General features: G+C 51.3%; 1 protein-coding gene across 11 annotated transcripts in view; it reads left to right on the forward strand.

Moving 5' to 3' along the window:
• The window catches only part of SHANK3 (SH3 and multiple ankyrin repeat domains 3), a 375,700-nt gene that overhangs the window by 304,289 nt on the left and 45,112 nt on the right, over nt 1–26,299 (forward strand). For 10 of the 11 annotated variants that reach the window (XR_008821984.1, XM_056339563.1, XM_056339566.1 and 7 more), the window contains 3 exons: nt 17,274–17,409; nt 20,179–20,259; nt 23,467–23,490. Coding sequence is in view for 10 of the 11 variants with exons in the window: in XM_056339563.1 (XP_056195538.1) it covers nt 17,274–17,409; nt 20,179–20,259; nt 23,467–23,490 (241 nt within the window). In the remaining variant the exon portion in view is untranslated. The remainder of the gene's footprint in view (nt 1–17,273; nt 17,410–20,178; nt 20,260–23,466; nt 23,491–26,299) is intronic. The other variant, XM_056339567.1, reaches the window with a different exon arrangement.

A 26,299-nucleotide genomic window follows, 5' to 3' on the forward strand; every position in this document is an offset into this window, starting at 1 on the left:
CCCTGCTGCCAGGCTGCCCAGCATCCTTATGCTTCTCCACCTTGGATTGTCTTCTGGCTCTGAGCTGTAGCAGAGGGAGCCAGGAGCTGTGGAGAGATGTAACCTCAATCCTACAATGCCACCTACCAACAGAAATGAAAGCATCAGAAGAAGCACGTTTATAATTTTGCCCTCACAGTTAAAGCCGAGGCCCTTACACCAGCCAAGACCCCAGTCTTCCAAGTGTTTTAGCTCTAAAGTACCATAATAGACTGGAATATCTGGCCCTTCCTCTCCTTCTGCAGAGATACCATCTCTTTTTTTCTCACCTTCTGGACTTGTTGCTTTTTCTTCTCTCTTTTGTCATGCTTCAAATCCTCTCTCTCAGGAAGTCTAGATACTTAAGCCTTCTCTTCATACTGGAGTAAAGAGGTTCATTTTTTAATCCCAGCAAACCATGTGGAGTGGTCACTGGTGCTAAATCTCCTGCTTTTTGTGTTGACTCAGCCCCTGCTTGCTGCAATGTATGGAAATCTGATCCCAGTTTTATTACTACTGAAGATTTTGTGTACTGCCTAGATGGTAAGCTTGTAGGGGAGCTGTCAGATGCCCAGACCTGGTTGTCCTGACCTGATTAGTGCTATGCCCACAGGGAGGGAATTCTGCCTCAAGGAGAATAAAGCCTGCAAGACAGTGGGGATGCTCAGGTCATTTTGCATAACACACAAGAGGGCAGAGAGATTGCATCCTGCACCTCTTTCCTCTTTGTGCCTCTCTCTGTTAGGAGCCTGGACAGAGGCTTCCTGCTTTACTGCTGAGCTTTGGGCTGGCTGAAGGCAGAAAACAGGCAGAACATTGGCAAGGGTCTGCAAGGGGATCTGGTCGAGTTACTTGCATTTGTCTTGCAGGCCTTCAGCATTTTCCCATGAACTGCTGCTTGCTCTTGGCCTTTTGTGTTTAATTTACTTTATATAACCCCTTTGTTTACTTTGTAACCCCTGCCTCGCCATTTCCTTTTTTGACCTCTCCGTGGCTGCTCTGTCAGGCTCAAACTGTACATCTGCTTGTGGTTTCTGATGGGCATGCTCACTGCTTTGTTCATTTACCTAGCAAAAGCACAGAGACTTCCAAAATCTGCATCTGCCTGGGTTTCAAGAAAAGAAGTCCGGGTGAATCTCCAGCAGTAACCGCTTGGCATCTTTGTTGTCTGCTGATCGAGCAACCAAAGGATCCTATTTTGCAGATTCTTAGGCTAAAACAAATACATGAACCAAGTGAAGTTAGTTTGTATCATCAGACCTTCTAAAGAAAGATGGTGGTTTCATCACCGATAAGCAGGCTGCCCTTTCTTCCTGGTGACTAACCTTCCCCATCTGTTACATGAGTGTGATTCAGATCAGCCATGGGCAGACTAGCCTGTTGTGTTGGCTGACATGGGCTGTGCCAGCAGTGAGAAAGGACAGAAAATTCCCAGGGCTTCTGCTTGCTTAGGGCAGGTGGATCAGAGGCATCAAGCTTTGTCCTTGATCTTCCAGTGCTGAGATCACCACCCCTCACCCTCTCTCCCACAGTATTTCTACGTATAGAAATAGCTAGATAAGTAACTCAAAGTTTACTCAGCATCTCTTTTAGCTGCATTTCCATCATATGCACTCCGAGCAGAGTGGTTGGAGAACAGCTCTAACGTGAAGCCAAGTGGCAGCTTTTCTCTGGTTGGCTTCGTTAACACCGGCTTGTTAGTGTTCTTGTTCACATTTCAACATCCAGGTGCCAGCTATCTGTGGGACACTTCAATTTCCTAAATACTGCTGTGGTCCTGCAATCCACAGGGCTGCTGCAACACCACAGTTGATCTCAGTACACAGCCTTTGGTAGATATCTACAGTGGGATTGATCTCATCTCACTTCAGGCTTCAGTTACCTGGGTGCCTGCACCTACCTGTGTCTAGTCTGCCAGTTCTGCCTGTGGAGGCCAAATAAACATGGAGATGGAATTCGGGGAGTAGTGAATTCATCTGACCTAGCCTGGGGTTTGCCTTAAGATGTGACAGATGTGGTGGATTCGCTGACTAGCTCTCCCCTGACCAGACAGGGATCTCAGGGCAACTTTTCCCGGTGTAGGTGCCCATTTTGTGGACAGCACGTTCTGTCAGGTGAATCCCAGCACTGTGGTTTCTTGGCAAAAGGGACATTATTTTATAGGACTGTGTGTCAGAAATACCAGGCATGGAGCGGCAGCTTGGAGCGTTTGGGTTTCGTTCTCTGTGCTGCCAGGGGTTTCTCTCAAAGGAACTGCTGGAGTCTGAGTGCTGTCAACACTATGGGTATAGCTGTGTGTGCAACAGCCACTGATACTTCTCTGGTTTATGGGTGGCAAAGCCTTGACAACAAATCAGTGATGCCTCTTCAACATGAAGTCAGAGAATTCTGTGGTGTCTGTATGCTCTGAGTTGTTAATCTCTCTGCAGACTCCAAAGTAACACTGAGATTGCTGTGAGTTTGTCCTCTGCTGTCCTCCAGCAGCAGACACAGGAGAAGGAAGCCTTTCCTGGACACAGTGCTTTCATTTGTAGATTCAGTCTTTGAACATGATTTTGAGCATGGTGTTTCCATGGCCTCAAAAAGAGATCTGGTTTGTACCCTCTGTGTCCAGGGCGCTGACTTGCAGTCCATCTGTCTCACAGAAGTCATCGCCAGTTCATGGTGGACCAGGAACTTAAATAGCTCTAAGACTTTCCTCTGGTTCATCACTGCGGAGCCCATCACATCTAGGTGTGTTGAGCCATATGGCTGTAGGCGAGAGTGTTTTACCATACCCCAGACCCTGTGGTACACGTGGAGGCCTGGCTTTATTCTGTTAAGTCCTGAAAGCCATACTGTGACTGTGTTGCTAGAGATGCCTCCATCAGCCATACCTTCAATGGTGGCAGGACATGACCAGTCTCTGCCACGAACATGCAGGTTTTTTACTCCCCCTATCACTGCAGCTACCTCTGTTTGGCTTCCCAGTGCACTTCTGCAGCATCTCCAGTCTCCCAGATGTTTTTTCTTAGATGCCTCTGGAAACTGCACAGCTTTTCTGTCAGTGGCCTAGATGTCAGATGGAGACTGTTCATTTCCTGTGAGAAATACTCCTTTTAATAACAGAAAGACAATTAGCAGATGGGTTTTTGTACCTTGGTGGGCCCTGTTTTCAGCCTGAGTCTAATCCTTATCCACTGTAGAAACTTGTGTTCCTGTTACACATGAGATGAGTCTTTTTTACATCCTAAAATGGAGGGATTTTCTCCATAGTTCCCCAAGCATGTGTCTCAGTACAGTTTCCAAATAACTTTTGGTGGGAAAATGGAGAGAATATTGTCCCATCGCTCCTTGTGAGGGCTCTCTGGGGATCTTTGAGGGTTTTTCTATCAATGAATTCCTCTGTTTTACAGTGAAACCGTAAGTTTGGGCTGATTATCCTCCTGAGCCAGCTTTTGAACCCACAGCTGTATGTTCTCTTCTCTGTACAGTCATAGAAGTGCTAGTTGGAAGGGTTCTCTGAGAAGGACCACATTAGGTCAGCTGTGGATCTGTCCAGCCAAGCCTTAGAAACCTTCTGCAGGATGGTGGTGCTGCAGACTTTTGGGTGGCCTGTTCTGGGGCTGCACTGCACTCCTGGGAGATATTTGGTTTTGCTGAAGTCCGAATCCAGCCTGAAGCTCCCAAACCACAGTTTGTAGCTGTTGGCCACATTCACCACATGATCTGCTACTTCCAGGAAGAGTTTGGTTTTGCCATCTCTGTAAGTGCCCTGCGAGCAGTTGTAGACTGCTTGCTTTTTTTTTGTCGTGCAATCTGGGTTTGGACCTCTTCAATTTCTCCCCATCTCTCTTGAACTCAGTGGCCAAAAACTGAACACTGAAAAATGTTACAGGTGCAGCCTCACCAGTGCTGAGTAAAAAGGGTGATAATGTCCCTCAATCTGCTGACCGGGCTGTGTGTTATGTTGCCCAGCATGCAGTTTGCCTTCCTCTCTGTGAGGAGGTTTTTCTTCCTTATAGGAGAGGTGTTCTATCCCACTGATCATTTTTGTGGTCCCCCTCTCAACCTACTCCAATGGATGCAGCTGCCCTTTTAAGAAGTCCCCAACCTGTTGCTTCCCCACTAGTAGCTGCCCATCTTACATTATCCACTACACTTCGAGATCTGGAGCATGCTTTATCCATGAACGCTGAAGCATAAACCAAAATTAAACACTTTGGTCATGTCTGTATTTTCCATGACTGATTTTACATCAGCAGACTCGCATTTTCCCTGAACTTCCTTTTGGTGCCAGTGTACCACTAGAAGATATCCTTGTTCTGCTTAACGTCTTTTGAAAGTCTTTGCTGCAGCTGGGCTTTGGTCTTCCTGATATTGTCCCTGGTGCTTGAGCATTGGTTTTATTGTTTGCGTACCTGTCAGTGTTTCTCCTTCTTGCAGTTTATTAAGTTCATTAAGAAGCTTGATACCTTATCACACTAACCTGCAAAAATACCCGGTCTTCCTAAATGACAGGGTGGGTGGGTTGTTCCTGAGATCTCAGAAATTTTTCTTCAATGACCAGCACCCTCTTCCCTCTTGGGCTGCTTCTCAGGAAGCTGAAGTCTGTCCTGAACCTCAGGATCCCAGCTCTGCTACTCACCTTTCAAGCCTTCCTCCAGGAGCTCAGTGCAGCCACCTCGCAGTTGCTGCAACCTGAGCTGCCCTGTTGACCACATTTGTCACCAGTTTTTTCCCTGTTGGAAAAAGCAGGGCAAGTCAAGCAGGTGGTCACCTCTAGCAGCCAGTGTTTGTGTTAGGATATTGTCACCAGCAGTCTCGGAGCCTCGTGGATTCCCTGGCCAGTGATCCATTTCCTTCCCAGCAGAAGTCTGGACCATTGAAATCCTGGAGAGGATGAAGGCTTGCAAGACTTCCAGTATTTGTTGATGGACAACCACACCCACCACCTCCTCTTGGGTGATGGTAACAGACCCAGCATCCCTCCTGCTCATAGCCTAGGTTCAGAGACTCTCAGAAGGCATGTCTGTGCTCCTACATTGCAGCTCTGTGCAGTTGGGAGCTCCATCACACGGAGACAATTTTCCTCCCCACCTGTCTTCCCTGAACACCCTGTAGGCAGCTGTGGCCACATCTTGATCAAGGCATGCTATCCCAAGTCTCTGAGTCAGACCACATCATGGCCCTGTGACTGCAGTAGGGCTTGCAGTTCTTCATGTTTGTTGCCCATGCTCTGTGAACCGAAGGAAGGTCTGAATACCCAGTCCTCTGGACAAGAAAATGAATGTCCTCTTGTGGACCTTTACTGGCATACCTCCTCCATACCTTCCTCTCTTATCTCTGGGCTTAGGTCCCCACTCTCTGATGACCCTAATTTAAAACCCTTCTCTCCACATCAGTAAGCATGGTTGCAAAGGTGTTCTTCCCTCTCATAGTTACACAGGGTCTTTCTTTTCCTGGTAGTCTTCCATCATCCTCCAGCGAGATACCAGGATCAAGGAAGCTGAATCGCAGCCTGCAGCATCCGCTGCATGGCCAGGCATCAATCTGGCAGATGTGTGCACTTCACAGTGGGTCTTCATTTCAAACAGAAGAGTTACTGGGGGCAGGCTCTGTGGAGAACACAGCTGGAACACAGTCTTGCTGTGTCTCCATCGCCCTTGACCCCAAAGCCCTGCAGTCACCTTTGAGCTGCTCAGGGTTTGTCATGGGTGTATCGCTGTTACCCACCTGGATGAGCAACAAGGGGTAGTAATCAGGGCAGGGGAGTCCCACAATCTTTCCACAACACTGGCAAACCTGAGGGCAGGCAGCAAACCTTCCAGGACAGTATTTCTGGTTGCCACATACAGTGTCTTTGTCCCATGTCTGGTGACAGCCTTCCCCATGACAATAACATGGGCTGGGGTAGATAGCAAAAGACCTACGTGCTCTTCCTCACTCTTTCCCAGCACAAAGTCACCTAGCAGAACCACTGGAGGTTTTTAGCCAAGGTGGCCTCTGAATTGCGTCTCTGTTCTTTCCTGAATTTTGTTCTTCCAAGGGAGAGCTCTCTCCATTTTAAATGCATTTTGTTCTTCTGTATCCATTTGACAAGATCTGTTAGGCAGACCTCTGTGCCTCTGGTGTTCCGCAGCAGAGGTGGCTGAGGAGGCAGTAACCAAGTGCAGAGACAGTCTTACTGGAGAGCAGCACAGGACAAGGTTTTGGTACCTGAGGTGGAGCTGCCAGCAGCACTCCAGGCGTATTTCAGCAGGGCTTCGGCGTCCTCCAGGTTGCCTTTGGGAAGTGTCTCCATTCTGGAGTTCACTGCGTACCACAGGTAACACCATTGCTAGTGCTGCAACTTCTAGGTGAGACAGGGTTGGAGAGAACAGTGCTGTCACCTCCCCAGCTAGGAACTCGCCCTGCTGTTGTCACCTCTTCACTTCGGTGTTGCTGTGTGGCATGAATCGCTGAATGAGGGTGCACATAGGTAAGTGAATTGAAGGAAAAACGAAGGTGACTGCTGGCATGTTCCTAGGAATTTGGCATGCAGTGCACAGTCACAACATCTGGGCTCTTTCACTCGGAACTGAAAGGTTTGGCAGAACAATAGGAGTAGGTGGGCTTTGCCCCTTTATGCCACATTCAGACAGCCTGTGTCAACAAATACTGGAGATGCTGCTGAGGTGAAGCATGTCCGTCCTTCAGTCCTGGGATATACACACGGCCAGGGTTTGAAAGTGCTTGTGGACAATGCATTGTGAAGATGCTCTGCTTACTATCTTTACTATCTTTAGAAGGCAAGGAAAGGGGATGTGGCTGTTGCGGTGTCGTGTAGCTGGGTGAAATGCAGTAGCACAAAGACACGTCTTTTCTTGAGGGAAGGTTTCAAACTGCAAAGATTCAGGCAGTCATGCAGAGCGATGGGCTTTATTGAGGTACCTTTGAAGGAAGTGGGGTTTGAATCTGGTTGCTGCTGCAGAGGGTACCCAGGTGACTGTCCCTCCGTGCCCAGCACCAGAACAAAATACGTGCAGACAGTTACACCACGGCGCAGTTAGCGCTCACCTGGCTCGCCGAGTCAGCAGGACAGCGCCAGGCTGTGACAATGCCGCAGTTTAGGACTAGTTTAGACATATTGGGACGTGGGAGTTTGAAAACCCTTCCTTGTCTGACCAGGACTCGAGAGCAGAATCTGTAGTGTCCAGCCTCCTGTCTTCCTCGGAGCCTGGCAGGTTTTAGATCCTTCATTTTTTCCCTTGAGGAGTCTGTAACTAGTGATGTAGACAACAGCCTTTGTACATACACTTCCATTTCATACATACATTGAGCATGTGTGCATGTACACACAGGACTTACGGACATGAAATACAAATATGGATATAAATTTGTGGATATTTTCATTATTTAGGTCTGTATTACATAGTTGTACAAAAGCATTGTTAAAAGAAAATTGCAATGAACAACCGATGTGGGATCTCGCTGCCAAAACAGCGGGGCACGTGGGGCAGTGAGGAGGCTTCTGGGGCAGTGGCTGCATCAGCACTGAAGAGACCCCTGCAGTCACCTGTTCTCGTGGGTTAGGAGAAGACTTCTGCCTCTAATGAAATACTGTTGCTGTGAGGTAATATAATCTAGTATTAATTTCATTTGACAGATTAAAAAAAAAAAAGAGTTGACGGCTCCAATAAAAATGTACAAGTGCAGCGGCAGATCTGATGGTTAGGCTCTGGCTGTGCTTGTCATGGCACGGCATGTCAGCAACCCGTGAGTGTCTGCTGGGGAGGAAGGGCTGCCATTTTTCTAAACCTCCGTTTTTGATATTTGAGAACATAAATTTTGCATAATTAATGAAATCTAAGGGTTATTTGAGGACACACACTGCTAAATGCAGTCCAAAAATTGGGGGGGGGGGGGGGGGGGGGGGGGCGGGGAGAAGGAATCTGCTGGGCAAGACATCACCCACTTCAGTGAGATAATGAAGGAGCAGTTAAATATTACTTATAGACACATGTATCCCCTTCTTACTGGAAAGGTTAGCGAGTGAAGGAGAAGGAAATGTGGTTAATTTGAGCTAAAGTGTGTAGGAGGTTGATAAGGGGAGCCAAAGGAAATATCAAAGGCCAATATGTAAAGATAATAAGAAATTTTAGAGCATTAGAAGAAAAAAAAATCTGGTAAGAGATCCATTTCTATATGTAAATGATAAAATTGTATATTCTGGTGCAAAAAAAAAAAAAAAGAAAAAAAAAAAGGCAGAAATGTTCTGCTCTGAGTTTGGAACAAATCAGGAGGATGTATCTATCCATATGATGTGCTTGGAACAGAAAGTTTCCCAGCTGTAACCAAGGAGAAAGTGAGATAGTATTTGCTAAAAATAAATATACTGAAATTAACAGGCTTGAATAACATATACCCAAGTGTCTAAAAGAGCCTAGCTGAGGAGTTGTCTGAACCACTAATGTTAATACCTCAAAATCTTGCTAATCTATGGAATTTCGAAGAGTTGGTAGAGAGCTGTTGCTATTCTAATATTCTGAGGATATAAAATAGGTGATTCAGAAAACTATAGCTTGTTTAGCTTGGCATCAGTGCTGGGTAAAATAACGAAGCAATTAATTTGGAACATAATCACCAAGGAATTAGAGAATGAAAATGCAATCAATACCATACAGTGTGGTTCAATGGAAGGTGGAAACAAACCTGCTGTCCTTTCTCAACAGCATCGCAGGACTGGTTAAAGTGAGGACTGTGTTTACATAGGTGTTTTGACTTCCTTAATAACCATGTGACTTGTGTATAAATAAATTTACAATAATTGGAAATAACAGACAAAGGCAGCTTGGTAGCACTGTGAAGTCACGCAGGGGCACATTTTGGAAAATATCCACCAAGGGGAAGGTACCAGTGAGGGGGGCCATCACCAGCAAGGTCTCTTTACGTTTTTTGGTCCCTGGACCTCAACGCTTCTATCAGTGTTTCAAAATAGTGACCAAACCCCGTGTTTGTAAGGATTGCAGGTATCACAGAGTGGGGGAAGTGCTAACAATAAAGTAACTGCTGCAGAATGATCTGACTTTCCTGCTGAAGCAGCCATGTTCCAGCAGACCGTGCAAGGTGACGTGTCTGCAAGTAAAGAATGTAGGTTACAGGATATGAAATTACCCTGGAAAAATGTAATTCGGCAAAGGATATGGGTTTTTCCAAGATAATTGTGTTACCGTTAGTTGATTGCGTAGGATGTGGCAGAGAGATTTTGTATATGTAAAGGACAGACTTCCAGAGTTATGTGAACTTGCCTATTCTGGTTGCAGCTTTGGAAGATCACTGAAACATCACTTTGTGCAAGTCAGGCGTTCACACTGCGGGATGAATCTGACATTACTGAGCGGAATTCTAAAAGGCCCTCAGAATGATTCACAAGCTGAAAAAAGGTTGGAGTTTTAAGGAGTCCATCTTGCTCAGTCTGTTGAAGGAGGGCTGGTGAGGGAAATAGCTCTGGTGTGGGGGTATTGAATTCCGTCGCCTGGCTTGGAGGGAGACAGCTCGTTGCAGATCTCAAGTGCGTGTGCAGGAGATCCTCTGGATAATCACAGTCATGGACTTGAGTGAAATCCCATGTCAACGCATTTCTGCACCAGTGCACCCTGAGCCCAGAGAATGAGATTGCCTGGGAGAGGTGGGAAAGACAGCTTAGAGCTCAAGTTCTTAGAAGGAGCATTTTAGGATCTGGATAGTCTTGCAGCCTTTCTCCAGTGTGAATGCTTTGAGATGCTGAAAGGGAGAAACTGGCAGTCAGAAATCCAGAGAGCTGTGCTCTCTGGAGTGATGTAGGGGTTGGTTCCTGTGGGTGAAGATTTACCCCCGACACCCCCTGAGTTTTGCCTGATGATGTGTGCATGTCCTAGTTGATGGACCCATTGTTCTGCTGGTGGATGGCCACAACGGCACTCCGGAGCAGAACAAACTTCATTCAGGCTTCAGAGCTTACATTCCTCTAAGTAACTTCTTACTGCTGGGAATGTGTGTGATTCAGGTTATTCATTGTCAGGTCAGGCTCCTTTGGTACAGAGAGATACCGCGTAATGAAGGTACGGACGGATACCACCTAACGCGTGGTTCTTTCAGTCTTTCCTCAGAACTCAGCCCTTGTAATTTTCTGATAACAGTGTGCATTTCTCAGAGCTGCTTCTCGCTGGTTAACATCATTCGAGTAATGAAGTGTCCAGAATGGGCCACAGCATGCTTGCTGAAGCTGCAGGAATAGTGCCTTTATCCTCCTTCAGCCATCAAACACTGCATTGTTACAGCTTTAGATACTGGCCGCTGTGAAAGGATTCCTTCTTTGCACAGGGACAGGGTTTTCTGTTCTCTTTTTCCCGCAGTCTGACTTCAGCTGGGAACATTTTCTTTGTCCCAGCACCGTGCTAGGGACTGCATGAATGTCCCATGGATCTCCACATAGGTGGCATCTCCTTGAGGAGTAAGTTTTCTCACGCTTGAGAACAGCCAGATGTGCTGAACCCAGGTCACGGTCCAGTAGCCTGACCAGCTGCTCTTAGATATTGTACACCCGGTGGATTCAGTGTTTCATACTGAGTTTGCTTGAAGTTACTTGCCATTACACAAGATTTTGATTTAGCAGAGTGGTACAGCAATGTACTTAAATTAAATGCAAATGTAAATTACACTTAGCAGAGTGTAGCAGATGCAGTGTACAGCTGAATCACCATACAGATGTGATTCTCATTACCAGTAATCTGCTCACCATCACGACACTGGCTGTCCCCCATCACCTTGAAGGCGTAAGTGGGTTCACACCATCTTAAGTGCGTTGCTGTCTTTGAGGTCCTTCTGTTTGTTCAGTTTTTATATTCTTTGTTGGGCTAATCCAGTTATACAGTCCTTCTGCCCCATTCTAGTCTTGCTAACTCAGGAAGACTTTTGCATTCTTCTCGTTGATTCAAGGGTGGAATTACAGGGCTGGTTGACCCCCTCAGCCAGTACAGCTGGATGATCCACTCAGCTGCTGTAGCCAGTTGATCTAAAACACAGGCCGCACTCCAGTCCCTTTGATGTTGAGATTGGTTCAGCTTTCATTGCAACAGCTCAGGGAAGTCATTCCCTACATTTTTCCCTGAGCTTCAAGGGCACAGCTCTTGCCTATGTTTTCAGACCTTTCTTCTGCTGTAGGGGTTAATTGGTCAGTCACAAGGCGGGGAAGTATTAGTGCTATCAGTCATGTCACTTAAGAGCTCATTTGGAGTAATATCCACCGCCCTAGAGATCCGTGTTCAAGAAAGATTCATTTAGGCTGGAAAAGGAGCATGGAAAAGCTACTGAGATGATCAGGAGAATGGGGGCTTTTTCCCCTGTGGCAGACCACTAAAGCTTCATATCCTTACCAGCTTGCTGGGAGGGATCAGACTGATGGTCCATTAGCCCAGTTCCCTCTCCTCGACAGTGGCATTACAAGATGCTATTAATTAAAGAAAGTACATGTGCCTGGCTGTTTTCAGTTGTCCGTTCCCCTTGTGCCTTCCAGCATCCACTGTCATCACACTGGGAACTTGAACAGGAATGACTCTGCTCAGTCCTGTTAGTATCTGTGCAAGGACCTGCTCTCCAGGAACTCATCTAATCTCTCTCTGAATCTGCCAGTGCTGCCCACCTCCATGGCCTCCTGTGGCAGCCAGCTCCAGATGACCATTGCCTGCTGCATAAAGTCATCTTGCTGTTGTCTGTTTTAATCTGATCTGCCACTAGTCTCACTGAGAGCCCTCTCCTCCTAATTCTGCAGGATTTGGTAGACCACAGCTCCACTTTCACTGCATCCACTGCCCTGGGGAGCTTTGTAAGCCTTGGCCCTGTGCTTCCCTCAGCCTTCTCTTCTCCAGACTGGAGGGTCCCAGCCTTCTCAGTCTGTCTTTGTAGGACAGTTGCTCCATCCCCCTGACCATTTTAGTTGCCCTTCCCTGGCCTTTCTCTAGTTCCACTGCTTCCTCCTTGAGATGCTGAACCAGACCTGCACACATGAAGGCATGCACATGCAGGATCAGCATAGCCCCAAGTGACATTGCCTACCTTGCTTTCCACCTCTTCCCTGATATATTTTGTCAGCTTTTTTGGCTGCTTTTTTGCACTGAACCCATGATTTTTGAGAGATGTCAGTATCGGCACCAAGACTTTTCTGGAGCTGTACCCACCAGGTCCGTGTTCAGCATCATGCAGCATGTTCAGATGGCTCTTCCCCAGAAGCGTTACTTTGCATGTATCTGCATGGTGACCCACCTGCCACCTCGTGCCCTTTCAGTTTGGGAGTCCTCCTGCAGCTCACCAGCACTGATGCATCACTTGGCTACTGAGAAGGTAGTTGCAGCAGTTTATAATGCCTGGATTCTGACATAGTATCATCACATTTCTATGTATGTTATTTTATGTTTTGTAGACACTTTCTGCATGATTTGACTCTTGATCTGTTGTCTTCTTCCAGGCCAAAGCATATATCCAAGAGCAGGGCATCCTCATTAGGCAGTTGTGTCCAAGAAACTGGAATTTTTCTTTGTTGCTGGGTGAAAACCAGTAGTGTTTCCACCACTGCCTGTCTGATCTTTCTTATTCCGAAACCTCCCTGTTTGAGGGCCAGCAGTCATTTGGAGTGTTTAATTGAATGGGAAGGACTCCCAGCTGCCGGCCTTCTTGAAGATTCATCTCTGCACTTCGTAGACTGGGACCAAAAGCTGATCTTTTTGTGTGTGTCTCAGGCAATTCCCCTGTGTCGCTCCAACATCATCAGACATCCCCAGGCTGTCTGCATGATAGGGATCCTCCTTGCATGGGTCTGCTCGGAGAGATGGAACAGTTTGCTTTGTTCATTTTGCTACCTCCTCTTTTTACGTCTTAAGTGCTTTTCTTCCCCCTGTGGGAGATGGTATTGTGCTCCTGAGAGTGCAGTTCTGACGTGGCATTGCTGCTGAAGGTGGGGGATGGCTTGGCTGAGATCCTCTCCCTGTTCGGTGCATCAGCAGCATCAGCAAACAGCAGCCCCTGTTCCCTCTCGGGCATCTTACGCCCGGCGTCTGTTGTGGCTTCACCTGGCAGCCGGTGGGTGGGCTGCAGGTATCTGTGGAACAGCGTCCTGAGCCCTTCCCGCTGGAGAACAGTGTCTTGAACCAGTGGTTCACTCACTGACGATGAGCATTCACCTCTCTTTGAGTTAGAAATCCAGCCTCAGTGCCAGGCTCTGTGATCTCAGCACACGCGGTTTGTCATGCCATATTGACTCAGTGCAGCTTTGAAGCTGGAAAAGAATGGAAAACCTTCTCACCATCTTCTCGGTGAGCTAACCTGTTTATCAGATATGTTCTTCTCTTTGTATTTTGATTTTTTTCAGAAGCAACTGTTAGAGAAACTTTGCTCACATGAGTGTTTAATCGAAGTTGTTTGTGGCTACAGAGTTCTGTAGCTCATCTTCTTGGGTATCACCAGGAGCTGGGGCTGAATCAGAATTTTGGATTTTTCAGAAATTGTTTTTTCCCCCAGACATTCTTGTATAGTACAAGCAACTGTCTGACCAGTCTCCCCTGTGGTTAGCCTTGCTGTATAACGTTCATTCTTGAGCTCCTATGTTATTTTAGCTTCTTGACTGCTTTTCTTATCTGCTTTCTGCAAGATGTCATTCCTTGAGCTACAGTTTCCTGGGGTTTGCTCACCTGCTTGGTTTTAATCTTTCACAGAAAAGACCTGGCAGCATGGGACCAATACTTTGAGGTTGTTGTGAAATACCTTTAATGTGCTGTTCCCTCCCTTTTAAACAACAGCAGAAATGTTCTTTTTTCCCATAGGCCAAATTATTCACATTCCTCTGTGGATTTTATAACCCACAAAGCTCTGGCACATTTCTGGCTGGTTTGGTTGTGGCTTTGGGTTGATGCCCTTCTGGCCAAGGGTGTTTTGGGGAGTCACAGGGACAAGTCAGCTGGTGGTCCCGGGCAAGTGTGGCACTGAGACTCTGTGCACTTCCTGGCTAGTGTCATGTTCTTGTCTTTCATGGCTGGCCATTGGTGTGCTTTGTAAAGCCAGTGTTGATCTCCCTGTGGCTGCTTTTTTGAGCTCCGGACAGCCAAAGAGTGCCTGGCGATGGGTGGTGGAGTTGCACAATACTGACCTGACCTGAAATCTTACGGCTTCTGTAGGAGCTGTCCATCTATGGGCACATTTGAAACACGTTGGGCAAAAAGCTGTCTGACCATGTTGGTACGTCTTCCTCATCCCTGATCTCACTGAGTTACAAACAGTTGAAAATCAACATTTTCTATCTGTCACTTGACTGTCAGCAAAAACATCAAAGCCTGCCAGAACACCAGCAGAATACAGGTGCTCAGGTCATGTTTCTGCCAGGCGGTGGGTGCCACAGCAGTCTGTGCTCTCCTGGAGACCATGTACCCAGGCTTTGGCTGCCAGTGCTGCACCAGGATGGAGCAGAGGAGAGGGTCTTGCCTTTCCATCCCGGAGGGTCAAAACCTCCCACTCCTGCATCTCTGCATTTGAGTAACCTAAAAAATCTAAACTGCTGCCCATTTGGGTGGACAAGTTTGGATGACTAAAAATCAAACAGAAAGCACAGGCATGTTCTGTCAGTATTTCAGTTCTTTATTTGGAAGAGAGCAGGGTGATGTGCATGTATCACATGCAGATGATGAAACACTTTCCAAGCCATTAGTAACTGAAGCTGTGAGCATCTTCCAGGTGGTAATTTTTCAGTATTTGCATTTTGTAGTTGCATGATGCTGGGGCAATGCCAGGAGACTGGCAGAGTGCTGGCCTTTGGAAAGGGGCAAAGGGATGATCCGGTTAATTATGAACCTGTGAGCCTGAGATCAGTTGCTGGCAACAAATAAGCAACCAGATACTGTAGGCAGTTGATAAAGAGTTAGAGTAGAATATAATTACCAGCAGAAAACTAATTTCATTTCATTATTTGAGGTGTCAGATTTGTTTGATAAAGGTAACCGTTTACATCTAATAGATTTTGTTTACCACTGTACCACATCCCAATTACAAAACTTGCGGTGTACAAAACCAGCAGAGCGCATGGGAAGCGGTTCACAAATTTGCCAGATGACAGGTCTTGGCAAGGACTTGTCAGAGAGGAATCGTCGCTGGCCCGGGTTTCTAGTGGGTCTCTCCAGGACTTAAGATCTGGTACTGCTCAGTGATTTCATACATGTTCTAGAAACAAAGCTGAAATCACAGGTAATAAATAACAGGTGCACAGGGGACCCGGGGGCTGTGGTGCTGGGGACGCGCCACACAGCCCTGGGCTGCACTGGCTGAAGGTGCTTTGGAAACTAAAGGGTTTGGAAAGAAAAACTGCTGAAGTGGTTTAAGATCAGGAGAAAATACAGGATAACTGTGCTCTGGGACTCAATCCATTCCATCCAGTTCATTCAAAAAAAAAAAAAAATTAGGAGGTAATTTAACTAAAGTAGGTTTGATTTCATCAAAATCAAATTTTGAGGAAAAGTGTGTTTTCATGCAAATTGAATAATTACTGAATCAATTATAACCACACTTGAATCAGTTGAATAATTGAATATTTGAAATAAAATGATCATTTGAAAAGCATTGCATCTTAGAAAATGTTGATGTTCCATTTCAGAATGTAGTTCAAGCCCTTTTTTCATTTTTATATTTTCTATGGGTTTTCATAGAAAACAGCACTATGGCTCAGGTATTGCAAATGTTACAACCTACAGACTTTTAATCATTTAAACAACGGTTCAGTCTAACCTAAAGACAAAACATCTCCAGCTGGAGTTGAAACGCATAAACCCCAAACATTCTTCAAACACTGGTTTCCAGCATCCAGGATAATTCTGCATCTCAGTCTGTTGCACTTGTGATCCCCCACGCTGTGGCAGCGAGATGGTGCCGGCGGTGAGGGAGGTGGGACAGTGCGTGAGGAAGGGTAGCACAAGACCCTGTGACTGGAAACCAATTTCTTGATAGTAATACAGGAATGGCTTTGTGTTTTCTTTTTTTAAAAGGTGGGAATTACTAAACATTTGGAGCAGACCTACAGAGGAAAGGCTAAATTCTCAACTTCCTGGTGTCTTTGAGACCTGAAGCACGTGGTGGCATGTAACAGCTTAGCTATAATGCTTCTGGTCTTGAACTCAGGATAACAAAATCAATATTGCATGGGCAACCTAAATCCTGTCATTACCTGTCTTTTGAGTGTTCCACTTCTGGATACATAAATATTAACGTAAACATTAACATACATGCTTCTATATTTATTGCCTGTAGATAATCACTTGTCTCTTATTTGCCATCAGTTACTATCTTATGCCTAGGGTGGCAACAGTCCTGGGGTGCACAGCGCATTTCAAAAGCGACTGCCAAAGTGTGCAAACATATCCGGTTCTTTTTACAAAGTGGGTAACTTCAGCCACAAAAGTTGAAACCGGTTTTTCCAGCAGTGAAGCAGCTGAACTGCAGCATCCTCTTCCCCGTTACACCTAAACCTCAGTCACCCAAAGTGAGGGACCATCTGTTAATGCCCCACGGAGAACCTTGTGTTCGTTACTACTTGGTAGATACCCAGGTACAGAGGTTGCATTTTCTAGCTTATTTCTTGGTTTCGTGTCTTGGAGATTGCCTAGCCTGCCATCACAGCCCAGTGCTTGTTGTCCAAGAATTTAATAGGTTATGCTATCGCTAAAAACCACAACAGGAATGAGTGTCAGCACGTGTCCTGTAGACCCCTCGCAGGAGTTGCTCAGCCACAGGTTGCTGCTGGTGGGGATGGGGCAGCTGAGTTGTTGGGGGCCATCTCTCTGCCCACCGCTCCGCATGGGTGCCTGTGCTCTTCCAGCACCTCTAGCAGACCTGTGGCACAGCTCAAGGCTTGCAGATCCCGGCACCCACCCTGTGCTTACCAATTACCCCAAAAGAAAGAGGCAATGCCCGTTTTTTAGTGATCTGCCTTAACAGCCTGGTAGGAAGGGGCAGGTCCAGCTCCTGCCACCGGCCACAGCCCTGGTGCACACTGGTTTGCACTGACCTGTTGCAGCTTCCTCAGCTTCTCCAGAAGGTTGTGGCCACAGGTAGGTGACACCCCACAGGTGTCACAGCTTAAATATGAAAATGCGCTAGACACTAAAAACAGATAGAGAGGGAAAGTCTCTGGTGGTTTTGTGGCTTGACATCTGTCAGTCTTGCCCTTTGCCTGCTCTCTTTGTGGCAGCCAGCCCTCACGCTGCTCTCCTCCTCTGTCCTAGGTGAATGGTGTCAACGTGGTGAAGGTGGGGCACAAGCAGGTGGTCTCCTTGATCCGGCAAGGGGGGAACCACCTGGTGATGAAGGTTGTTTCCGTCAGCCGCAAGCCAGAATCAGAAGAAGTTGTTCGGAAGAAGGGTAGGTGTGCAGTCCTGCTGTTCTCTGAATGGGGGGTTGCATTGCCCAAATGCAAGCAGGTGTGCAGAAGCCTGCGGGGCTGCCCAGAGGAGCCCACAGCACGTACCCACAGCACGGTGGGCACTTGTGAGGCTGCCAAGCTGCAGCTGGTGAGGACGGGGGACACCATGGGGGGAAGGACTGGCCGTTCCGGGCACAGAAACCGCACACACGGCACTGCCGCACCGGGGTGTGCGGACACACTGGCTGGAGCAGGGTGGGGGGACGGTGGTCGGGCGGAGGGGCTGTGGTGGAACTCTACAGCTGACACTGGGGATGCTGGGCACAGCTGGATGCCGGCCAGGCCTCCTGCAGGTCCTGTCCGCGGCCAGGCTTCAGGGCACCAGCAGCTCCGTTCTCACACCAGAGCTGTGTGTGCTCAGTGAAGGTTGGAGCCGGCTCTGCCTCGGGCAGAGCTGCCGCCAGTGCCAGAAGCCCCGGGCACAGAGCTGCTGCCAGTGCCGGCAGCCCGCGGTGCCAGTGGCAGGCTGTGCCGGAGCGCAGAGACTCCACGGGCCTGGAGGGGGTCGTGGTGGGGGTCTGCCCCTGCCTCGGTGTGTCGGCGGGGGTCGTGGTGGAGAATCGGCCTCACTGGGGGGAGGGGGGGGCTGTGACGGAGAGCTGCCCCTGCCAAGCGTGGGGCTGTCAGGGTGGAGGACTGCCTCTGTGGGCATGCAGGGGGTGTCAGGGTGGAGGACAGTGCCCGCGGGGGTGCAGAGGGTGCCGTGGTGGAGGACAGCCCCCATGGTGGGGCGGGGGGTGCAGGTGCAGCCCGTCCACTCTCAGGGAGTCGCTGGGGCTGGGAGCTCCTGCAGGCACAGCCAGCCCGGGGGCTGCTGGCCACGTGTGGGACTTGCCCTCACTCAGGGGAGCCCAGGCAGCCATGGGGCCACCCGCAGGCGTTTGGCCTTCGCCCCATCACCCATGGTCACCAGGGTCAGAGCTGAGACCCGCAGCCAGCGGTGGGGCTCAAGAGGCAGTTTGGTGGTGGGCTGATGTGTTGACGGACAGCGGAGCAGGCAGCCCTCGGGGTAGGGGGGCATCCAGCTGAGGAGGGCAGGGGCACATCTGGAGGACAGCTGGATGGGAGGCAGCCAGCTGTATACAGGGGACACACGCATGGCATTCAGCTGTGGAGGGCAGAGGCACACCTGCAGATGGCCAGCTGGGGAGGCTGGCAGCACATCTGGGAGCAGCTAGCTGTGAAGGGTAGGACCCCTCCACGGGCAACCAGCTGTGGAGGGCAGAGGCACATCTGGGAGCAGCCTGCAGCACCCTGCGCCAGGCCATGTGTGGGGAGGCAGGCTGTGGGGCCAGGAGCATTTTTGGGGGGAGGGCATCTGGGAGCCCGGTGCGGGGGGACAGGAGTGGGGCACAGGGGGACGGGAGGCGCAGGGGGATGGGAGCGGGGCGTGGGGGAGGGAGGCAGCTCTGCACGCTGACACTAAGAGCTGCAATTATATTGTCACGGCGCAAAAGCACGAGTTGTGGGAAAGGCTGAGGCTTGGGAATCAGTGCTGGGACTACCGCTGGTGCTGCTTGCCGCTTCTCCTGGTGCTTCCAGCCCTGCAGCCGGTGAGCAGCTGCCCATCACTGCCCGTTGCTGCCCATCGCTGCGTGCTGCCCATGCCCTGAGCCCACGGAGCTGGACGGCTGCTCTTCCAGCACGGGGTGTGGGGACCGGAGCCGAGCCCTCTCTGCGGGACCCTGGCTGCAGCACAGCCGGGGGCGGACACCCCCAGCTGGGGCTCGCCTGGTCCTGGGGGTGATGGAGGCCTGTGTGGGACTGGCGTTTTCTGGCTGAATCCGCCCTTGTTGGGGTCTCTGATGCAGGCAGCGCCAGCAAAGCCTGAAGCTCTGGTTGCCATGGCAATGCCTGAGCGTTGAATCCAGCATTGTCAGCAAGCAAGCGGGAGGAGGAGGAGGCACCCCAAGTGAAGAGGAAGAGCCTTCAACTCGTCCCCGCTCCGGTGGGCTCATGGCATGCAGCGCCTCCGGGGCAGCCCCACGGGCCGGCCCGGCTAGGCAGCCCCCGGGGGCAGCCCCCCGCCCCGGCGCAGCACCGCGTCCTGTGCTGGCCATGTGCCTCCGCTGCCCGGCACGGAGCTGGCCGCCTCCAGCGCTTCGCTAGGGCTGCGGGAGCCTCACCCCGTCCTGGACACGGCTGAGCCGGCAGAGGAGGGTGGGTGGGCTGTGTTTCGCTGGGGGATGCGCCGCGCTGAGGCGGGAACGAGAGACTGAGATCAGGCCTGCTGGACTTGTTTCTCCCTCCTACCCTCCACCCATGGCGTGTGCGGAGGGGAAGCAGCCATCAAAGCTGTTTGCTGAGTCCCACAGGCAGGCAGCCAGCTGCCTGAGACAGATTTAATTTGCGAGAGGCGTTCATAGCCATAGCATCTCCGGTAGCTGCAGGGGGGCAGGTGCAGCCCGGGGACATGACTTGGACTCTCCTCTGCTGAGGGCTGTGGGAGCCTGGGCAGCCTGCACGTGCCTGCGGGAGCCACCAGCCCCTCAGTGCCGGGGCCTGCCCCGTGCCCCGGGACTGTGCTACCAAGACCATGAAGAAGTTTGCTTCCACGCGCAGCCTCAATAAGATCCTGCAGCAGTGCGACTCCTCATCCCGCGAGTACGAGGAGATCCAGGCTGTGGAGAAGAAGTGGCATCTGCATCTGGCCACTCCTCGTAAGTTCCTGGACAAGAAATGCAAAATGCCGTCTCTCTTCCTTTCAGCTCCGCCGCCTCCCAAGAGAGCACCCAGCACCACCCTGACGCTGCGTTCCAAGTCCATGACAGCCGAGCTGGAAGAGCTGGGTAAGCAGAAGCCGGGGCTCGCGCATGCATGCAGGGGTGCATGAGGAGCATGCAGGGCCGTGGCCGGAGCAGGCAGCACACTTGCCCAACGTCCGTTTTCCCGAGGGGTGCATGAGCACAAGCGCGAGGCGATGCACACGCCTCCTGTGCTGAAGTTTCTGTTGTGTTTAGCGGCACAGGGGGCTGAGAGCCCACGGCCACAGGGATGCGGGAGCCCCCCATAGAGCCAGTCCACCCCTTCAGTGCCACCTCCCTGGAGAGCTGGCCTGGGGGAGGATCCTGGCACTGCATGCTTGTGGAGAGGCTTGCTGCCCCCATGCCCCATCCATCAGGCACCCCGCTCCTCCTGCACTCCAAACAGACAGCCCTTCATTTTTATTTTCCTCTGCCTCCAGGCAGATACCACATGCTGCCAGATTAGCTGGCATCCCCATGGTCTGCCCTCCCTGCTTACACACACACATGCCTATGCACACACGCTCACACATTCTGCTGTCACTACAGAGCCTACCCACATTTCCAGATGCTTTGGTATCCCAGCTTGCATCTACATGTTCCTATATTCTCTTAAAGCCTCTCCACCCCCACCCCATCTCAGCTTCCAGGTACCCTGTGCTGAAGCCCCTCAGTCTTTCCAGCTTTTCTGGTGACCTCATTGAGCCCACAGCTTCCCAGTGCGCTGGGCTGCCCCCAGTAGCATCCTACCAGCTGAGGGCCGTAGGAGTGCCGGTGTTCACACACCATCCAAAGAGCAGTCCCTTCCCTCTGCACAGAATGATTTGCCCATTTTTGCTGCATGTGTGCCCCGTGCACTGCAGAGCCCACAGGACGGTTGATCAGGGCGCTCCGCCGGCGCAGCCGGGGAGGCGGGCTAGCAGAACAGCAGCCATGTGGCCCTCGCAGCCTGCTGGGCAGGAGATGTGGAGGGACCCCTCCTTCTGGGGGAGCCTTTGGGGCAGCCACATTCTGATGTGCAGAGGTTGGCTCTGCCGAGATGGGCTGTTCAGGGCTGGCACAGGGCGGGAGTCGGATGTACTGCAAGCACCCACCGAGAGCATCAGCACAGCGAGAGGGAGCCGCTCTCGGCACTGCCCACTGCCCTGGCTCACGCTTCTGCTATTTGTGTTTATGTTTTTGCTGTACGAGAATGTGGTGGTGTGTACAGATGCACTTGCCGGCCATGGCGCAGGGGCTGTGCATGGCAGACTCCCGTCCTTCCTGGGAGGAGACCCGCCTGAGAGGCAGGAACCTCAGCAGAGACCCCACCACCCCCTCTCTTTTCCAGGGCGTTGAAGGAATGTCCATGACCTTTCTCACTCGGCTCTGCTCCCTGTCCTACATGCATGTCCAGGCTTTACAGCCCTGCAGGGTTCTCTTGAAAGAAATAGACCTTGAGGGTTTGGGCTCACGCTGAAATACAGGTTTGAAGGGACAAAGCTCAGCATTTAAGGGCTTGCATCAGCTGGTTGATGGCTACTGTGATTTATTTTATGCTGAGCCCACTGCCTTGATATCCACCTTGCTCCCCACTTCTCCAGACCTTTATTACTAAGCCTGAAGGTGCTGTGTTTACTAGTAGCCATTAGGAAAGGATTCAGAATAGCCCATTTCTTCCACTTGTTCTCATCCCTTTGCACAGATACTGCACAGACCCCAGCATTCATATCTTTGCTCTTGGTTGCTGGCCCTGAAAGCAGTTCCTAGCTGGTGTGATGGGTCTCTGCTTGCACGCACATGCATGTTGCCTCTGTGAGAACATGTTCCCCAGCTGCATGTGCCCATCTTTGGTGAACATCACACCCGAGCTGGAGCCTGGTGCGCATCATGCAGGCACCTTTGCAAAGGGACGGGCACCCCAGCCGCGGCACCTGGCCTTGCAAGTGCCCACTGGGGTGTGGAATGTCACTATGGGACCCTGGAAACCCCCAGCGGTGTGAGGGAAGGGGGCCCCATTTGCATGTGTTTTGGCAAGGAGAGCTGCTGGGCTCGAGGGGGAGGGGAGCAATCTCCTGGAAAGGGAAGTCACGAAGAGCAGAGAAATAGCTCTGCCAGAGAATATATTAAAGATGAGTCCTCTAGGTCTCCCTGAGAATTTTGCATTTAAACGCTGCCTCTCTTCTACCTGGAGAGGGACTAGGAGTGGCAGCTGCCCGTGTCTCCCAGGAGAGGGATTTGTAGACAGGGACTGGTCTTAGTCCACGTTTTCCAGGAAATTGTAGTGGGTAGTCCCTACTTCATGTCCTGTGGATCAGGGAGCATGCTATAGCCAGTCCCACCATGCATCCCCAGGGAGCACGGCACTGGGAAAATAAGGGATAGATCCTCCTCCTGTGCTTTGTCTTCTGGTGGTTGATCCTCCAGCTTTTGCTGCAAAGGGGGAGTTTTGATGCAGGTCAGCATCCCCACACCTCAGTGATATGCAAGTTTAGAGCCTAATCTCCTTTTCTGAGGGGACAGTGATGTTAGTGAAAGGGACGTTTCTACCTGTACCTTCTTAAAAGGAGCTTTGTCCGATGGTCCCTGCCCCTTTTTCCTTGAAGCCTATCCCTGTCCTGCAGCTTGCAGAACATCCCATGTGCCCACAGCCATACCTTAACGTTTTCTTGCTCCATGCTGTGCCAGTCCCCTTGGAAAAGCAGATTCCCAGCAAACTGCTAACAAAGCACTCCTGTCCTGCAGTCCTGGCTTCTACTGGATGCAAAGGAAACTGGCTCTGGGAGATGTGCAGACTGCTATGTCTCCTCAGAGCAGGGAGGGATTAAAAGGGTTTAAGAGCATTTCTCCGTGGCTTGGGCATTAAATGCCATCCAGACCTCCTGGTCTTCCTTCTGACATTGCACCTTCTCTCTGCTCTCCTGCTCTGAGCAAAGAGGAGAGGGCTCAGCAGTGGGGCAGCAGCAAGCCCAGCCTGCGTTGGCCCCTGCTTGCCCACAGGGCCAGGAGAGGCACTGACCTTCCCGTGGAGGGGCAGCAGCGTAGGGGGGTGCACAAGGTGCTACACCCACTGCCCTGCCTGAGCCTTCATCCCAGGAGCCCCCGGCGAGGCAGGCACACGCTCCGCTCTCGAGGCCTGATCCTGCCAGCATGCTGGGAGGCAGGAGAGCGTGCGGGGATGAGGCACAGCAGGCAGGCAGCGAGGCTGGAGCTGGGAATGAAAGCAGGAACTGTGCATGCCATTCATGTTGTCTTTTGTTTCTTGATTCCAAGCCTCCATGCGGAGAAGAAAAGGGGGTGAGTGAAACCACACATCCTGGGGCTCCTCCCTTCCCCATCAGCCACCCAGCCAGCACCCAGTCCGACCCACACGGGCATGCACGGTGCACCCCAAGGACTGGCCCAGGTCGTTGTCACGGAAAGGCTCAGCCCAAGGGGAGCCAGAGCTCCATGGGCCAGCCTCCTGCCCGGCACTGCTGCCGCAGGGAGCAGCTGCCACGTGCGGCTCTGGCGGGGTAGCAGAAAGGCAGAAATGGGCACAGTCATGCTGGGCTCCTGCTGGGCACAGGCAGGAATGCCTGTTCGCCAGCCGGGCCCATTCAATCCCCAGGGCTGACTTCCCCGGGTGTTACGCTTTGCTTTGTGTTTGCTCCACGGTGAAAATGCCTTGCACAGAAATGTCCCCACATGTGGGGTCCTCGGTGCAGCCTCCTTCAGCCCCTGGGTCAGGCCTCTGGAGCTCAGTTGGATGAAATGGCAGCCACGCTCTTTGCCATGTCCAGCCGTGCAGGTGGTGCCTCTGCCTCCGCCTCTATGCAGGCTGTCCTGTGTCCTGCTGCTCCCTGCGGTCCCGGGCCAAGGAAGCACCTGAGGACATACCTGCACTGCAGGCAGGGTTTGGTGGCAGCTCTGAGGGTGTACCCCAGTCAGGTGGCAGAGAGCCACTTTGGCTGTTAAGTGTCCCGGCTCCGGGTGGAGAGGGCCACCCACCATGAAGGCCACATTGCCAGTGCCCAGGCTAGCTGGGGTAAAGCTGGTCGCAGCAGGGCTCCTTACGTGACAGCTGCACTGCACAGTGTCCGTGTGGATATTGCATGAGCAACAGTACAAATCCAGGAGGTTTTTGCTACGGCTGAGGGCCAGTAACGAACAATCCTGAATGGAGCAGGAAGGCTCATCCCATGCCAGCACGCAGTCCTGCATTTCTCCAACACAGACACAGGGTAGGGGGGAGAGAGCCTGGAGACCTGACCCCAGTTCTTAGCCTTTCAGAAGCAAAACTCTTGTCCTGGTAATGTGAAGCTAGAGAACTTTCCCAAGGAACAGGAAATGTGAGGGGACAACTCTTCCACCATAACAGTGATAGCATAGGGAAGAAGCTGAGCAGAGCTTACAAGCGTGAGATCTCTGAGGGATCTCCCCAGACCTCCACTGTACTGTGCAGATCTGGCAGTACCCAGAGGTGGAGGCAAAGCAGAGCTCTCATGCGTCAGAATGATCAGCTGGAGGTCACCAGGGATGTCCAGACATTGAAGATGGCCATCTCCAAGTGTGTGGTGGAGAGCTCTTGCCACTTTGGGCAGCCAGGGCCATCAGGGTGCACCGACTCCAGGGGGATCCCTCTTCAGTGTGTCTCCACACTGCCTCGTGTCCTGCCCCAGCAGCCTGGAGGCAGGCTGGATCCACTCCAGAATGCTCTTCTGTCTGCAAAGACATGGTAGATACAAAGTGCAGTTAGTGATGATTTGTCTCCCCATTCTCTAATGGTACTAAGAGATGGAAAGTGGAACAAAGCTGGAAGCAGAGGCAGGTGGAGAGGGTTGAGCATCGCTGTTACTCCTCTTGCAGCACTGGGGTTCCCAAACTTGCATCGCTACAAGGCTGCCCTGAGCAGCTTCCAGAGACACCAGTGAGGCTGTGGGTGGTCCCCTCCTGGGGCTGGGCTGGTAGAGGTCCACGCAGTCGCCCAGCAGTGTTTGGCTGTAAGGGATGAGCCAGCTCCCCACTGAGCCAGCTGAACTGCCCTGTGCCTCTTGCACTGGGCACAGCATAAGGGTCACATGGCAGTGAGGAAGAGGAGCCATGAAGTTCCCCAGAGACAAAGACAGTTGGCTACTAGAAGTTTTGTGCCAAGGAAGCTGACTTCTTGGAGCGGGTGCAGGTCCTTAGTCCCAGGTCCTTAGTGGGTACCTGCCACCAAGGGTGCTGGCCTCAGAGGGCATGTAAGTCCCCTTGGCAAAGACTGCTTGGTGTCAGTGTTAGCGTAGGACTCATTCTTCCACAGACTGGGCTTCTGAAATAGTCGGGACTCATTTTTAGTTTCTATAACTCAGGAATGCTGGCTTGCAAGCTGCCATGCAGACAGCTGCCATGGCCAGTGTGTGGAGGTGCTGAAGCTGGCCCATAAGTCATGTCAGCCCCCGGCAGGATTTTGTAGGAATACCGGCCTGATGGTCACAGCACTCCCGGTCACTCAGATCATAAGGATCAGCAGCTCCCACACCACAGTGGCAACATTTCGCAGTCCCAAGTTCAACAGCCCGGCTGGAAGGAGCCCAGAGCTTTACAAGCCTTATCTGAAGGCGGCAGGCAGAGCTCATCAGCCTTATGGGATTAGCACTGCGTGTGTTGTCCCCTCTCCCCAGGAAAGATGGTGCATTGGTGGTGCCGTGGGGGTAGAGGCGTCCAGCCATGGTGAATGCCAAGGCAGACCCATCAGCCCCAGCACAGCACTCTGCCAGTGCAACAGCTGTGCTCCAGGGCCGGCTGGCACCATTTATGACATGGAGCCAACAGGCTGGACACTGCCTGTCCCAGGCAGCTGTAGGAGCAGGGGGCAGCCACACATGAGCGGACCCTGCATGGGCTGAGCACCAGCCCAGCCACCTTCGTGAGCTCAGCTCTGCCGGACCTGTCTGGCTCCACTGCAGAGGGAGCTCAGGTGGGGTCAGTGGTGATGGTGGCCAGCATCTGCCTGCTGCCCGTCCCAGTGTCCCAAGTTTCAGGATGCTTTACAGCCCCAGACAGAAAGCCCCAGCAGCAGCCGGGTCTGGTGCTGTGTCCCAGCATGTTCCCAGCAGCAGGCAGGAGAAGCAGGGGGGGCTAG

This window comes from Falco biarmicus, chromosome 5 (assembly GCF_023638135.1).
Source record: "Falco biarmicus isolate bFalBia1 chromosome 5, bFalBia1.pri, whole genome shotgun sequence".
NCBI lineage: Eukaryota > Metazoa > Chordata > Aves > Falconiformes > Falconidae > Falco > Falco biarmicus.